Source organism: Arachis ipaensis, chromosome B7 (assembly GCF_059453495.1).
Source record: "Arachis ipaensis isolate K30076 ecotype BB chromosome B7, ASM5945349v1, whole genome shotgun sequence".
NCBI lineage: Eukaryota > Viridiplantae > Streptophyta > Magnoliopsida > Fabales > Fabaceae > Arachis > Arachis ipaensis.
The window spans coordinates 4,425,244-4,443,777 of record NC_142442.1 but is presented as its reverse complement, the minus strand read 5'-3'; the positions used below and the strand labels follow the sequence as shown (position 1 = coordinate 4,443,777).

The window sequence follows — 18,534 nt, the reverse complement described above, 5'->3', positions numbered from 1 at the left end:
TTATAGCTAATTACCAATGAGTATTTGATTTTAGATACATTATTTCTTTCTAAGATCCCATATTATATATCCAAATGATAAAGAATAATTATGTAAAAGTTGGTAACAACATACATATATTTACTTAAACCAAACTTTAAACAAGATGATTCAACATTATTTAGCAAGCTAATTAAGGTAGTCCCAAGATAAAGGTTGAAAGACATGAGAAAAATGAGACTCTATGAATTGCAAAAGCTTATTGTGGAGGTGCATGTAGAGCACCCAATCACCATTTCCTTTAGGACTAGGCATTGGCATAACATATCCACAATCACCACCCCATGCAAAATGATACGATGCAAACACAGGCTCTCCCCAACCAAAGTCAACCTTTGACTCGAAAAATCTTTGTCCCGAAGACACCACAAAACATGGACCTTCACCGGTTTCACAATAAATTCGGGTCAATGCTGGAATTGGCCGGAGTGCTTCCACCCAGTCAACTAGTCCTAAGAAGTGTTCTTCCGTAGCCGCTGCCTTTACGATTTCGCGAACCTCCTCCGCCACCACACTCAGCGGCTTCTCCACCAGCTCGTTTATTGGTTTGCCATCAAATGGAATGGAAAGCACGTTTCCAAAGTAAGAACTCATCATTGCTTCCTTCATCTTCTTGCCATTGCTAAGTCTCCTTCTTCCATCAACGATCACACCCATCTTAGCAACACTCACCCTTTTGTTGCAACCTATATATTGTATTATTGGATTTCAAGTTGTGAATACATTATATAGAAATATTGCATCACAACAGAATTTATTATTTTTTATCGGTCACTTAATTAGTAATTTTAAAAATGTGAGCTAAACATATTTTTGAAATGTTTATATTTTAATATATATTTTATACTAATAACTGATTTTAATGTATACTTAATATTATCCATACAAAAAAAAATATATATGAAATATATTTTCCGTTAATAAAAATATGATAACTTTAGTTAACAAGATATGAGTCTTTATATAAATGTTTTTTATATTTTGTAAATTATTTAAAAATTTAATGATATATTATCACGTTAATAAAAATAATTATTATTTAAATATTCATTTAAACGCTAGATGAATTTGATTAGGTGTAAAATATTTAAAATAACGGTTATAAATTTTGATATACACCAAGTCACTAATATTGTAAAATGTACGCACTTATATATATATATATATATATATATATATATATATATATATATATATATATATTCTTTTTCTTTCTATTGAGGATAGTTAATTCGTTATTAGTTTGACAAATATAAATTATAGTTCAAATGACATAGTCTCTTCATATTCAATTAAGAGGTTGTCCTATCTTTGATAAAAAAAATAAAATAAAATAAAAAAGATAAACAGTTAATTATCATGTAATTTCTTAATAAAGCCAAGCAAGTTCGTAGATATATTATGTATATAATATAGAAAAAATTTTAAGTGTATCGAGAACACCGATGTTCTAGTTATTTTAACCGTTGATTTTAATTAATATATATTATATATATTTTTTATAATTCAGATCAACGGTTAAAAAACTGAAATACCAATGTTTCCGATACACTTAAAATTCTTCCTATAATATAAGGTATTGAAAGTAAATTGTGCATAATTTACCAGTTTCGGAGGAAATAGCGGCTGAAGCTACCAACTTCCACAAGAACGCTGACATGGACTCAAGTTTTGTGGGCTTAGCACTATTTGAGGTTGCAAGTGTCTGTATGTGATTGAGTTGTTCAACGGTGATGTAGTATAACCGGCTGATGACTGGGCCGAGATCGGGCTTCGTATTGGGCTCGGGCTTGGATGGAGGTGGGAGATCCGTGTAGGGAACATACATGCGGTCAATTGAAGGGTGGATTGAAGGGGGGCGTTGTGGGCTGAGGAGGGAGCGACGAAAACAAGGTTGATGAGTTAAGATGGTGGGCTTTGTGGGCTGCGATAGTTGGGCCCATGATACGAGAAACATGTTTGCACTGTAAGCATCTGCGATGCGATGGTCAAAACTACATGCTACTATTAACCCACCACACTTTAGTGAAGTTGCCTGCATAAATTTATCTAAGATCATCTTTAATTACAATAATCAAACCAAAATATAAGTATTATCATTTTTCATATAAATATAATCTAACAACCTAAAATATTCTATTAGATATATAGGATCAAATGGAAATTCTTTTCTTCTGTAAAATTAAACCCACTGTTAAATTGAAAATTTATATTTTTTTCTTTAGCATAAATAATACTTATTATAGGTTATTGTTAATCAATAATTAGTTAGATTGATAATAAATATTAGTGTATTAGTTAACAGATACAAATATATAGACGTACGTAATCATAATAAAATATAAGAGATTCTCAAAATTAATATTAATTTAGATCAGTTCAAAATTTGATTCATCATTTTTCAGTCAAATTAATTTGTTTGGCCTAATTTTAATAAAAATAACACGATTTAATCGATTATATGTGTTAAATTTTAATTATTAAAAAATATCTTTAAAAAAAAACATTTTAGACGTCTTTATCTGAGTAGCTTCTATCTTATTTAACTTATATTTTTATGACAATTATATATTTACCGTTATTATTATTTGTTATAATGAAAATTATATAATTTTTGCCGCCATAAATGTTTTTTATTAACAATTGTATAATTACTATTAAAATTATAAACTATAAAATAACTAATGTCCAATTCCCGATAAATATTAGCAGCTCAACTAAAAAGTAATTTTTTTAGTAGTGGGCCTATTATCAAATCTGTAAAAATAATTAATTTATTTTTCAAACTCATTATTTAAAATAGTTATTTAAATATATAAATCTAATTTGTTGATTGTATAGATTTTTTTGCACTGTTAAGACATTAAATGAAACTCTTCAAAATAACAAATTTTTGTCGTAAACATATACAATAATAATGAAGAATATTTTAGAATAAAAAAAAGTGAAAACTCAAGTGGACTTACTTCACGTGAAGTTGATAACTAAGAGCCGCTTCACGTGAAGTCGATTGCACCTGAGTTTTCACTTTTCACCAATAAAAAAATATGGAAAAGTCTAGGGGCCAGCAACTTTGTTAAGGTGAGTCATTAGATGAAATCTCATACCAATCTCACACTATTAAAATCATCATTGATGGCCATTTAATGGCTACAAATCACAAAAGTTGCTTGCCCTAACATTCCTCAAAAAAATATATCTCAAATCTCTCTAAATTAAAATAGAGATATACCTGAACAGCAAGGACGCCATGCTTCTTGTTTGGAACAAACTTGCCTTCAATGGATTCATCAGGGTTATAGAGGTTAAGATTATGGAGATCAACATCAGCCTCAGCCTCAATAAAATCAACCCCACGGTTATTGCAAAGAATCTCAGGTTCACCCATGGAGTTTTGCACCACCTCACCAGCAAAGACATAATAGGAAACCAAAGCCTCAGACAATGCATTCTTAAGGGACCCCACCATTGATCCAAAGCTCATTGTTGTATTATCATAGCAAAAGAAAACACCAACATCAAGCGGTGGAAGAAGAAGGTCAAGGTTTGAGAGTGGTAGCCAATGGTCTTGCATGGGAAGCATGGCTGCTACCACCACTTCCTCTTTTCTTATTTTCACTTTCAATACTTCTTCCTTGTTTCCAATACCCATTATTTGAACTCAATGGTCAAAAACTCAACACTAACAAGCCAACTTCTGTATTGGTTTGTGTATTGTTGATTAATCATGAACAAATTAGCAAGGTTGCTTGTGTTATATATAGATAGTAGTAGCGAAGATAGGTACATATAAATAACAAGATAAATTAATTAATATAATATAATAAATTTTATGATGCTTATTATTTGGTATCTGATTTTTGTCTAACATATTTTTTATAATAAATTTTAAATATTTAAAGGTAATTTATTTTTATATTTTTAATGATACATTAATTAATATAATATTAAAAATGTAATGATGCTTATTATTTAGTATTTAATTTTTGTTTAATTTATTTTTTGTAATAAATTTAAAATATTTAAAAAAGATACTTATTATTGGTATCTAATTTTTGTCTAATATATTTTTTATAATAAATTTTAAATATTTAAAGATTATTTATTTTATATTTTTAATTTTTTTTAAAATATTAGACACTACTTTTTAAGCATCATAAGAATAACTTATAATATAAAATTAGTATATATGCATGCATGTGGACTACGTATATATAGTGAGGAGAAGTTTCTCTAATTACTGTTTTTAGTAAAAGTGATTCGTTGTACTGACTATTCATTACAGCTTAATATATTATTATTATTATTATTATTATTATTATTATTATTATATCACCAAAAGAAACGTTCAATACTTGTATAGGCAGGTATACTATAAGTCAATTATATTCCAATGCCGCCTATAACTTAGTCAATTATATTCCAAAGCATATATATACCTTTAAATAAAGGTGAATGCTACCCAACCCTCTCTAAAATAACATGTAAGTTATCCTTCATTATGTGTCACATTGTAATTGGTCCTTATCTTAACCATAGTTGGGTTATTTTATAATTTATTATTCTTAAAATATCAAAGCTCTACTTCCGTTAATTGAAGTACATTCCACTTCTCTATTTTTTGTTTATCACTTCATCACCTAGATTTGGTCCTTCCAAGCCAACGTCATCGCCATGCCCTTCCACACAACCTCTCTTCCCAGTATAGCCAGCGCCTCTTTTTGCCGTGGATCACTACTTAATTTGGTTAATTAATGGTTAATTTGGTTATTAAATTTTTTTATTAAAAAAATATATCTTTATTTAATTACGTAATGGAACATATATTTATATGTAAAATATAATATAATAAAATAAATCTATTCAAAGTATTTAAAAATATAATTAAAATCATGAACATACAAATATAATAATAAAATTTGTACTCCAAACAAATAAACATATTTTTTTATCATACATATATTATTTAAAAATAAATATATTATTAAAATTAAAAACAGAAATTTAAAATGATAAAATTTAATTTTTTTACCGTATTTTTTATAGTATTTTTATTTTTTATTTTTTAATTTATTAGTACTTTATTATTTAATTAATAATTAAACAAATTATTTGTATGAAAATTTATTTTTTATATTATATTAGAGAAGAGACCAATATAACAGTTTAAAAAATAAATTGTATAAATATTTAAGAGATAAATATAAAATACATACTTAAGTAATATTTAGTTTGGCTATTAAATTTTTTTATTAAAATAAATCTTTATTTAATTACACGATAGAACATATATTCATATATAAAATATAATATCATAACTCTATTTAGAGTACTTAAAAGTATAATTAAAATAAAAAAAACATAATTTTTATCGTACATAAATTATTTTAAAAAATAATAAATTGTTAAAATTAATAACACAAGTTTAAAATGATAAAATCTAACTTTCTTACAAATTTTTTTATAGTATTTTTATTCTTTTAATTTTTAATTTATTCGTACTTTATTATTTAATTAATGATTAAATAAATTATCTTCATGATAAATTATTTTTTGTATTATCTTAAAGAAGAGACCAATATAACAGTTTAAAAAATAATGTAAAAAAAATTTTTAAATAAAAAATAGATAATATTAAAATTTTTAAATACAAAAGTAAATTATATAGATAGATATTTAAGAGATAAATATGAAATACATGCCTAAAATAAATAAAACAGACAAAAATAATTTTCCATTTCTCAAGAGTACTCCTATTTTGTCTATTTTATTTATTTTAGATATGTATTTCATATTTATCTCTTAAATATTTATACAATTTATTTTTTAAACTGCTATATTGGTCTCTTCTCTAATATAATACAAAAAATAATTTTTCATAAAAATAATTTGTTTAATTATTAATTAAATAATAAAATACTAATAAATTAAAAAATAAAAAATAAAAATACTATAAAAAATATGGTAAGAAAGTTAAATTTTATCATTTTAAATTTCTGTTATTAATTTTAATAATATATTTATTTTTTAAATAATATATGTATGATAAAAAAATATGTTTATTTGTTTGGAGTACAAATTTTATTATTATATTTGTATGTTTATAATTTTAATTATACTTGTAAATACTTTGAATAGATTTATTTTATTATATTATATTTTACATATAAATATATGTTCCATCACGTAATTAAATAAAGATATGTTTTTTTAATAAAAAAATTTAATAACCAAAATTAACCATTAATTATGTGGATAAGCAGTGATCCATGGCAAAAAGAGGCGCTGGCTATACTCGGAAGGATAAGTTACAGACGATGGAATTCAACGACGTGACTAAGGGATTATGCACTAAAGAAAGAGAGGTTGTGTGGGAGGGCAGTATATGGCGATGAAGTTGGCGCTTCTTGTCACGAACGTGATGGTGCTTGGAAGGACCGAATCTAGGTGATGAAGTGATGAAGTGATGAACAAAAAATGGAGGAGTGGAATGTGCTTCAATTAAAGGGAGTGGAGCTTTGATATTTTAAGAATAATAAATTATAAAATAACCCAACTATGGTTAAGATAAGGACCAATTATAATGTGACACATAATGAAGGGTAACTTACATGTTATTTTAGAGAGGATTGGGTAGCATTCACCTTAAATAAATAAAATAAATTTTCTTTGTAGTTCTAAAATTTTAAATTGAATATAATTAAATCATTACAATTTTATAATATATTAATATGACATCGTCAGATTCAATGCTGTGTTATATTAAGTATTATAAATTTCACAATTTAATTATTTAATGTATTGTTTCGTCAATAATTAACATATGCATAGAGAAATAGAGTGAAACAGTTCATGGAATCATGTGGCTCCAAACATTTAGTGAGTATAAGGTTGTAGTTGCTGATGAGTATTAATCGAGCACCCACCACTTTACTAAGTGTCGTCAACATCATCATTCTGTTTAATTTGCATCCCAAACTAATTAAGGATGTTGGAGGACCCAAAGAGAATAATGACCAGGAAAAATTATATCTATATATATATATGTTAATTATCAGATTCTATATACATGCTGTTGTGTGGTTATGGATGCAGCTTCTTCTAAGTGGTTCATAGCATTCTTAACACCATGGTCCATGGATGAGAGTTTGGAATGAAGTTGGTTGTGCCAAATACAAATAATGAAACACAACAAAAGCATGAAACACACTATTACATATCTATCATTTTATTTTTTCTTCCTCCTTATTCTCTTCCTTTATTTTTTTCGTTTTTTTCTTCTTTCGTCTCTTAATTAATTTGTTCCCCAGCAACACGTTCTTCTTCTTTTATGTAGCTGAGTTGGTTAAAAGTATCTTTACATCTAGCTTTTCTCTTTTATGTTTTCTTAACAAATTTACAAGTTGCACGTAGATATATAACATATCTCTTTTTTATCGGTTTAAATTTTTAGAAAAAATAATTTTATGATAAAATATTAAAATTTTTATGATTTAAAAATCTAGATTCGTTCTTTGTTAAACTTAAAAGAAAATATTATTTTAACATAAGACTAATAAATAAATAAAAAATTATGCAAAATTCATACAATTCTAAAAAAAACGTTATGTAAAAAAATGTGTTAAATATATATAATCATTCATATATCTCTTTTTTATTTGAAAAAACATGTTAATTATAATCATTTGTATATCTCCTTCTTATTAGTTTATTAAACTTAATTTTAGGAGTGGTTTAATAAAAAATACTTTTCAATATATATAAGATTAATATATATATATATATATATATATATATATATATATAAGAAATTGACAACTTTAATTGAAGAAATTTTTGATACGTGGATTTTCTATAAATTTATTTTGGGGAAAAAATATAAAATCGTGACTTTGATCCTTTTATTTCACTATGACATTCACTATAAAAATAATGCCGAAATTTTATATAAATAAAAAACATTTTTATTATACATCACCAACTATAAGAATCAAAAGCAAATTTAATTAAGCGAAAGATTACCATATGTGTTCATAACACGCAGCGGAAGAAAAGAAAGTAATTCTTAAAGATCTATTTTGTGCTTAAACTTTATTCCAATAATAAATATATAGTAGATCAGATCTAAATACCTAAGTACGCTAGTAAAAATCCTTTTTTTTTTCTCCTTCGATGGTACGAAGGCGCTATGCGTATCCACACCGAAACCAACCTTTGCTGTCAACTCTTTGACCAATGGACATCTGATCTAAATTGAGAAACCTCTTGCAACTCTTTGCACGCCATAAAATTCTTCTCCAAGAATTAGGCTCACATACGTTTATGTGTGTAGAGGTAAAGGAATAAAACTCTTGTTATTCTCTTCTGTTTCTCATGTTTTCCTCTACCCTTGGCATACATATATATAGTATGAGATTTGTTACTGATTTTAAATTTGAATCTCAATTCAAATTTAAATCATATCTTTAAATTCCAAATTTGAATCCTTTAAATTTTATGAATCATATCATAACAATTTAAAACATAATCGATTTGGATCTCATCCAAATTTATAATTCAAATTCAGAAATAGAATAACTAATTATTTTTAAATCTCATTTAATATTCTCAATTATCATATTATTATTATATTCTTGGTGCTAGCAAAGAATATAATAATATTCCATTTGAATTAATATAATTATTTATTTGATCAAATCAAAATAATAATTAAATAATTCTATAGCAAAGATTAGAACACTCGTTAGTGTGTGACCCCATAGGTTCAATACTAAGCGGGTAGTAAATTAGTCATACTAAATTTACTAATCAAGGTTGGCGTCTAGCAACACTCCTCAACGACCCGATAGTATGAAGTAATATATTTTTACTAAGAACCTCAGAAGAACAAAGTATAATTCCTTCCATCTTTCCAGCTCTTGGTTAACCCTTAGAGTATGGTTTTAATTGTCAAACTTTAACTTGTTACCATTATTATAATGAACTGTAAATGACTTAAGAAACTCATTTCTTCATTCATTCAATCCCCTTGCCCAAGGTTTTATTCATCTCAGTCATTATAATCATAGAGCTCAAACTCTTTACGGAGAGTTGACGGATTCCTTATTGACTAATCATTAATTCTACAAGTATTTAAATCATACCCAATATCCATTCAACTAGCACCCTAGGGTATTAGGTGTCCGGAATCAAAGTATAATAAATACATTGTTAATTACTATGACAGTCGCAGGTCAAAGAAAACTCTATTACTATGTTCATCTTGAGAATATCCTATTGACAAATATACGGTAATTATAACCATTAGGAATTCTCAGAATGAGTCAGTTCAATGGTCATATCTCTATATGCACCATCTATATATATAATTTAATAAATGAGATCTATTAATCTTCATCCAATGAAGACCATTATATATATATTGATCTTTCCGGATTATTAATGTCTTTTTTAATAATCCTATAACCAAGAACAATTTAGATTAAATTATAAAAGATTTATCTCTCAATATTATGATCACTATCACAATGACAAATCTCTAAATTTAATCAAGGACCTTATTATATTAACATTTTAATATAATAATAATAACAAATTATTTGACACGTGATTGATTGGATTGTGTCATACTATTTATTTCCAACATTAAGTAATACAAAAAAAGTTTAGCTGTTTAGGAACGAGTAAAAAAAAATAATTAATCTTACATCATAAAATATAATCTTATATCATTAAAAATATTAATAATAATTAATTAATAACTATAAATCATACAAATTTACTGACTCTTAACACTTTGTCCTGAAGTAATGTTAATTGTTGAGGTAGTCCCAAGTGAAGGGCTTAAAGACATGATTTGCCATAGACTCAATGAAATGTATGTGGGGTTTGAGAAGGTGCATGTACACCACCCAATCACCATTTTTCTTAGGACTTGGCATTGGCATCACATATCCAGCATCACCACCCCAATGAAAATGGTATGATCCAAACACGGGTTTTCCCCAACCAAAGTCAACTTTTGACTCTGGAAATCTTTGACCACAAGACACCACAACAGCGGGTCCCACATCAATTGTGTTCCCACAATAAATTCTCGCCAACGCTGGTGAAGGACGGTGCTCTTCCACCCAGTCAATCAGCCCTAGGAAGTGTTCTTCCGTCAATGCCGTTTCCAGAAACTTGTGAACCTCTTCTGCCACCCAACTCAACGGCTTCTCCACCAACTCCTCCACCGCTTTCCCGCCAAAAGGGATAGAAAGCACATTACCAAAATAATCATCCATCGTAGCTTCTTTGAGCCTCTTCCTTCCATCAACCACCACACCCATCTTGGCAACAAGCCTTTTCTCGCTAGAGGAGGAGGATGTAGCCATGGCAACCATCTTCCACAAGAACGCGGTGAAAGATTCAAGCTTTGTGCGGTTCTTGATAGGATCCGATGAGCTTGCAAGTGATTGCATGTGGCTGAGTTGATCAGCCGTGGTGTAATATATCCGGCTTATGAGTGAGTTGAAATGATTGGGTTCGAGTTGAGATGGAGGTGGAAGGGAAACATACATGGCGTCCAGGGAAGGGTGGATGCAAAGAGGGCGTCGAGGGATGAGGAGGGAGTGACGAAAACACGGCTGTGCTGCGGTGGTGGGCTTCATGGGGCGGGCTATCTCGGCCCATGAGACTAGGAACATGTTTGCTGAGTGTGCGTCTGCTATGCGATGATCGAAGGTGCATGCCACTATTATCCCGCCACATTTTAAAGATGTCACCTGCACAGTTGATTAGATACTAAATTCTATTGATTATATAATTGGGAGCCACTAAGCCGTTTTTTTTAAAGATATGTTTTAATAATTAAAATTTAATATATATAATCGATTAAAACGTATTATTTTTGTCATAATTAGATCAGATAAATTGATTTGACCAAAAAATTGATGAACTAAATTTTAAACTGATATAAATTAATATTTTTTTAATAAAAAAATATTACAATACCTTATTATAGAAAATGACTAAAATACTCATATATATATATATATATATATATATATATATATATATAACCCTAAATCTTAACTTCACGACAACTTAGAGAGAAGAGAAGGGTTAAAATTTATTGTTCTCAAAATTAATATATATATATATATATATATATATGAGTATTTTGTCATTTTTTATAATAAGGGTATTGTAATCATTTTCTATAAAAAAAATATTAATTTAGACTGGTTTAAGATTTAGTTTATTGATTTTTTGTCCTAATTTTGATAAAATTAATACGATTTAATCAGTTATATGTATTGAATTTTAATTACTAAAAAACATCTTTAAAAAAAGTTCTTTTTAATGTGTTTATCTAAATGACTCCTATATAATTATATGCCAATTGATGGTTGCAAAGGTATGAAAATGTTTTTAATATTTTTATTGTCAAATATTTTTATAAGATATAAAAGATAGTCTGGTGTTTTACCTTCATGTCAAATTTAAAAAAGAGTCGCATTTAAAGAATATAATATACAAAATCTAACCCGATAATTATATCAATAACTATTTTTATCATTTAAATATATAATCTTGAGATCAAATGGAACAATTCAACCATTATTACAAAATTCTTTATATATTTTTTATGGTTAAATAAAGCAAAAACTCACATGTTCAATGGTGATCACCAATTCTACTTTTTCTTTATAGTATATGTGTGAAATTTGTCCATTATTTTTTTTAAAGTCAAAAGGTATTTATTTCATAATCAAAAGGAATATAAAGGGTTTATTGAAGATAAAAATAAAGAAAAATAATAAAAAGACAGAGAATCTAAAAAGATGACTTTAATCCCTAATATTTCACTTGCAGGAAAATGAGAGGGCATAAAAGAGTTATAAAAGAGAAATAGTAAAATTTGTCCCTCAGCCAAGATGAATACATTACACTTTGATGAAACTCAAGCTGTGTATAATCAATCTTTATAATGTATAGTTGCTGTCAGCATTAGAACTAACTGAACTAACTAAGCAACTCTCTTCTCCCTTAATATATATTTTTATTATGAAGGTGATTATAAATTTATAACTGAGAATTGTTAGCTGATTTAATTTATTTTCATTAATTAAAAATTATCAATTATTAATTTTATATGGTACAAATTTTCATCTTAAAATAATCGATTTTCTATAAATAAAAAAAATTATCTACACCACACATTTTGTAGTTTGTACTCTTATTTCCATTTTAGTTATAAATATTTTAATTTAATTATATTTTTTTATGAAAATTGATTATAAGTAGTTTATAACTATAAATATAAAACTATTCAATATATTTTATACAGATGATCTGTTGGTAACTTATGATGCATGCAGACACGTGAATTTAAAATTGTTATAAGACATGGAAACACGATATATATAATATATAAAGTATTTTTTTAGATAAATTATAATGATATTTTAGTATATTGATATTAAAAATATAAATTAAAATTTTAATTATTTTTAATATATTTTTTATTATATAAAATATTTAAAATATTTTTTGTTTTAATAATTAATAATATATGCTATTTCTAAACTTAATATATGTTAAAAATAAGGTTGGACACATTGACACATAATGATATTTAGGTGTGTCTAAACGTGTTTGAAAAATAATTTTTTATTTTTTATCAACACACAATTTGGACATAGAAAACACACATATCAGACAAATATCGTATCCAAAATGTGTCCGACATACGAATACTATAAATAAAAAAAAAAAATTCTTACTTCATAGTTGATAATTAATTTATAATATTTATGTAACATGACTTGTTATGTATATCTGATAAAAAAAAAGACTAGCATTCATGATTTAAGATTTTTAAAAGAGCATATGAACACTTAAAAGAAAAGTATGATACACTATAATATATTATAAAAAAGTTTTCAAATATACTTAAAATATCGGTATTCTAATAATTTTAATGGTTGATTTTAATCAATATATTATATATATATATATATATATATATTATAATTAAAATTATTAGAACATTGATGTATCTAGAATGCTGATATATTTAGTATATTTGAAATTGTTCTTATTGGTACTATATATACCTGAACAGCAAGGACGCCATGCTTCTTCTTTGGAACAAGCTTTCCTTCAATGGATTCATCAGGGTTGTACAAGTTAAGATGATGAAGGTGAACATCAGCCTCAGCCTCAACAAAATCAACCCCACGGTTATTGCAAAGAATCTCAGGTTCACCCATGGAGTTTTGCACCACCTCACCAGCAAATACATAATAGGAAACCAAAACCTGAGCCAATGCATTCTTAAGGGACTCCACCATTGATCCAAAGCTGAGTGGTGTTGTGTTGTAGCAAAAGAAGACACCAACGTCAACGGGTGGAAGAAGGAGGTCAAGGTTTGAGAACGGTAACCGATGGTCTTGAATTGGCAAAACCGCCGCAACAACCTCTTCCTTGGTCACACTCACCCTCAACGCTAGTTCTTCTCTTCCATTATTACCACCCATTATTATTTTGTTATAGTCTAGAAAAATATAATAATATAATAATAAAAGTATCAATATTAGGATTACTAATAGAAGTATTATTCGATGAATTTGAGCTAAGAAGTTTTGTTAGCATGTATTTATAGGCGGGTGTTATACCTTACACTAGTGTATGGACAAAGTCACAAAGACATGTGAATATATATAATTCCATAAACGTGGTTGTTGCGACTTGCAAGGATTAATTGTAACTATCACTGAACTGCAGCAAAACCTATAGATGGCGGTGGTTTCAAAAAAGGCTATAACTCATGCCTAAGAATTATTAAATAATTTAGTATATTTGATTAAATTATTATTTAAGGATTATTAATAAATTTGATTAAATTATTATTTAGTATTTATTAATTATTAATTTTACATAAAAATAATTATTAGTTTTTATTACGGTAAAAACATAACCACAGTTTAATTGGCAGTAATTTTGTGGCCTCTCTTACAAATTAAAAATGTTATTTGTACACTAAAATCAGTTATCAATATATTTGTATATAAATACATATGTAGTTTAATTTATTTTTAAAATATATTTATATTCTAATATGTATTTTATACTTGTAGCTAATTTTGATAGTTAATTTTGGTATACACACATAACATAGTTGTTTATAAATTTATACATAGACTACAGTAGTAAGTATATAATTTTATCTAAAATAAAAGTAATAATTTTTAATATTTAAAAATAAATTTGAATATAAAAAATTTAAAAAGTTTAACATTTAATTTTACTAACATCTTTCTAAGTGTTGCCAAAATTTTTTTTGGTGACTTAAAAGAAAATAAACAAAAACTAAGAAAGAAAAAAAAAACAAGAAACTGCTTAAGAAAGACAGTCCCGCTGAATACTACTCTCAAACTCCTTTCAATGCAATGGAAGCTCCACTTGGAGAGAAATAGTCCTCATTGCAGTCTTTGCCATGATGTCTGCTACTGTATTTGCATCTCTCAAGATCAACCGAAGATCAGCACGCCATTTCCAAGACATGATATCTCGGATTTTTAACACCAAAGGATCAATAAACCCAGAGCAATCTTATAAATTATTGACAATAGTAAAAGCCTCCACACAGTCTATCTCACATATAATGTCTCTTTGTCCCGAGTCCCATGCTAAAAGAAAGCCTCTCCAAATAGCAAACAATTCTCCTTGTAAAATACTACGACTCTCAATTGTTCCCAGACAGCCTCGTTGCCACCTTCCCTTCCAATCTCTGCTAACACAAGCAAAACCAACTCGAGCACCATTGCCAAGATAGCTAGCATCACAATTAATCTTAAAGGTACCCACTGAGGGGGGAATCCAAGAGCCACTAATGGTTGAGGGGATAGATAGTCGGTGCAACTCAAAAATATTTCGGAGCTCCTTTTCTAAGGACAAAGCCATACCAATCACCTTGTCTGTGGTCCAATGCTCGTGAGGATGAAAGATCTCGTTATTTCTCGAACACCAAATCCACCAGAGACCAGAAAAGAATCTAAAGGGGCGCTGTTTGCTATTATGTAAGAACCAACTCATCAAATCCACTGGTTGATCGGAGATCCCTAAAGCTTGCCAAACAAGTTGGGCTTTTGGACAATCCCGAATACAATGTAAAACCGATTCCTGACCTGAGAAACATCGTGGACAGCTATCCGTGTGCGAAATGCCCCTCCTAAAACGAAATGCAGCAGTAGGAAGAGCCTCGCGAAGACATAGCCAGGCCAAAAATTTGTGTTTTTTCGGAATATATTGATGCCAAAGCCAAAGCCAATTACCCCTATCCTCCCAACTAAACATCTTCTTACTGAGCCACAAATAACCACTATGAGCATCATAAACCTTTGAGGCCGCACCAGTCCAACACCAACCGACCTCTGAACCAGCTTGAACATCTGGGTTGTAAGAGTTAATATTGCTCTGCAGAGACTGATTCAGAGGAGAATAGATATTCTCAAGGTTCTAGTGTCCAGATGAACAAAGGTCCAAGATCCTGAGATCCGAATCAGAAATGTAAACATAATCCATCTCCTGACACAGTCGCCCCTCTCTTCTCCATTTAGAAAACCAAAAGTTCTGTTCCAAATCCCCAATGCACCAACTAAAACTTTCCTTCAGGATATCCCAAGCTCGACATATACTCTTCCAAACATAAGATCCCCTTCCTCAAGACCGACTAAAACAATCATCCTTAGAAGAATGGTATTTCTCCGTCAACAGTTGAACCCATAGCTTGTCGGGATGGTGAAAAAGTTGCCAAACTAGTTTTCCAAGAAGAGCAATATTGGCACAAAAAGGATTTCTAATTCCCAGACCTCCAAACTTCTTAGGAGTGACCAACACTTTTCAGTTAACTAGATTCAGGCCTCTACCATCAGCTTGACCCTTCCATAGAAAGTTTCGCATCATGGATTCTATCTTATTAATTACCCCTTTAGGGAAGAGAGATACTTGCATGCGATAAGTAGGAATCGCAGTCACTACCGAGTTGAGCAAACAGAGTCTGCCTGCCTTATTAAGCAATCTCCATTTTCCAGCTGGCTAGCCTTCCCCGAATCTTGTCCAAAACATCGTTGAAAATTGCGCGTGTCACCCGAGAGTGATTAAGGTTCACCCCTAAATACTTGCCCAAGTTCTGGACGAATTTGATGGAGGAGACTCCAGTGAAAATCTCTTTTCTTGTCGCTGAAACATTCCTGGAGCATAGCGCTTTAGATTTTTCCACATTAACCTTCATCCCATAGGCTCTGCAGAAATTTTCCAAAGCTACCATTACAGTTTGAACTTGCTGTTTTCCAGCTTTACAGAAAAGAAGCAAATCATCGGCAAACATCAAATGAGAAATTCTTGGACCCCCTCTAGAAACTGCAACCGGCTTCCACAAGCCCTTATCAACTTGCTAATTAATAGAACATGACAATCTCTCCATACACAACACAAACAGATACGGTGATATAGGATCTCCTTGCCTAAGACCCTTGCTCAGAGTAAAGCTATTTAATCTATCCACATTCCAGAGGATAGACAGTGAGGAAGCAGTGACACAACGCATAATCAGATTGACTGTCGGAGGAGGAAAGCCAAAACTCACCAGGGTTTGTTTCAGAAATTCCCAATCCACTCTATCGTACGCTTTCTCCAAATCAATCTTAAAGGCCAGGGTGCCTTTCTTTGAATTTGTCTTCTTCATGAAATGGAGAACCTCTTGTGCTACAATGATGTTGTCTGGGGTTCCTCTCCCTGGGATAAACCCTCCTTGAAGGGGTCCAATAATCTCTTTGAGATGGGGACGAAGTCTATTGACCAGGACCTTTGTTATAACTTTGTAAACCACATTACAGAGACTAATTGGTCAGAAATCCTTCATGAAAACCGGGTTTTCTACCTTCGGAATAAGAACCACAAGAGTTTCCATCATCCTTGGATCCATATCCAAACCAGAGAACGCATGACGAACCATAGTCCAAACATCAAAACCAACAATCTTCCAGTATTCTTTAAAGAAGAAAGCCTGAAACCCATCAGGGCCCGGCGCCTTAAAAGAATGCATACTGAAAACAGCCGACTTAACTTCTTCCAGAGTAACTGGCGCTGTTAGGCTACAACAGGCTTCATCATTCAGGGAAGGCAGTGGCACATCACCAAGACAACCTAAGTCTACATCCTCCGACTGGCAGAATAGGCGTTTATAGAAGGATTCAGCTTCCCTTCTAAGGACATCCGGGTCCGTTTCCCACACCCCATCTTGAAGAAAGAGACCATGAATCTTATTATGCTTTCTCCGCACAAGAGTCTGGACATGAAAGAACTTGGTATTTCTATCCCCAAATTTTACCCACTGCTCTCTGGATTTTTGAAACCATAGAAGTTCCTTCTGCACAAGCGTGTTATTAAATTCCTCAATCAGCTGTTTTTCTTTTTGCTGCATAGACAAATCTTCCATTACTTCAAGTCGTTTCTGAAGAAAATTAATCTGTCTCTCCAATTTGTATTTCCTAACAAAAATATTGCCGAACACTTTAGAATTAAACTCCAAAGAGTTCTTTTGCACTTCTGAAAGCTTGCCATGCATCTCTCTGTAGCCAGCCTACCATGATTGGTTCACAATATCTCTATACCCCGGATGAGTTGCCCAAGCTGCAATAAACCGAAAAGGTCTATTCTTTTTCGGTTGGGGACGACCTGTATAGCGTACTAGGATAGGACAATGATCAGACTGAAGCCTATTTAAAATTTCTGCGTAAGCCTCTGGAAATAGAGATAGCCAGCCACTATTGATACAAACCCGGTCAAGTTTTTTCGCCACCTCAACACCATTTTTAACCCTTCTGTACCAAGAAAACTGTCTTCCAATAGTCTTCAAGTCAAACAGATTACTATCCCCTAGAGAGGCAGCAAGCCGATCTGCATGACGACTCGAGAAGAGGCAACCCTTAGATTCATGAGAGAATAGTACTTCATTAAAATCACCAAGAACAATCCATGGCCCGCAGAAAGACGAAGACTGAGTAACAAGATAATCCCATAGCAGAACTCTGGTATTAAATTGAGGACTACCATAGATACCACTGCACCTCCAAATCACATTATTTACCTGAACTTCAACTGTAACACACTGATCGAAAGCATCAACCCATTTGCAGTGAACACCCTGTATTGCAGAAAGGAACCAGATACCCCCCTTATGTCCTGACGCCTCCACTATACCAATAGGGTGATAACCAAGTCATTCCCAAAATAGTTTCAAGTGTTGAAACGGAGAGTGAGTTTCAACCACAATAAAAATTACAGGTTTAAATTTCCTAACCAGCTCTTTACAATTCACCCGGGCTAACTTATTAGAAGCACCCCCTAAAATTCCAAGCTATTATATTTAAACTATCCATAATATAAAATATAAAAATATAAAACAAAGAAATCAAAGTGCTTCACCAACCTCAAACCGAGGCT

The 18,534-nt window shown here is 30.1% G+C and overlaps 2 protein-coding genes across 2 annotated transcripts; both read right to left on the bottom strand.

Moving 5' to 3' along the window:
- Positions 1-168: 168 nt before the first annotated feature.
- LOC107606479 (coniferyl alcohol acyltransferase-like) lies at positions 169-3,739 on the bottom strand. The gene is made up of 3 exons (XM_088493945.1): positions 3,272-3,739; positions 1,645-2,074; positions 169-725 (listed from the first exon to the last, which is right to left on the bottom strand). Exons 1-3 carry the CDS (start codon positions 3,689-3,691, stop codon positions 169-171), a joined length of 1,407 nt encoding a protein of 468 aa, XP_088350071.1. The 5' UTR covers positions 3,692-3,739.
- Positions 3,740-9,843: 6,104 nt separating this feature from the next.
- LOC107608222 (coniferyl alcohol acyltransferase-like) lies at positions 9,844-13,643 on the bottom strand. The gene is made up of 2 exons (XM_016310081.3): positions 13,143-13,643; positions 9,844-10,805 (listed from the first exon to the last, which is right to left on the bottom strand). Exons 1-2 carry the CDS (start codon positions 13,563-13,565, stop codon positions 9,852-9,854), a joined length of 1,377 nt encoding a protein of 458 aa, XP_016165567.1. The 5' UTR covers positions 13,566-13,643; the 3' UTR covers positions 9,844-9,851.
- Between the last annotated feature and the right edge of the window lie 4,891 nt (positions 13,644-18,534).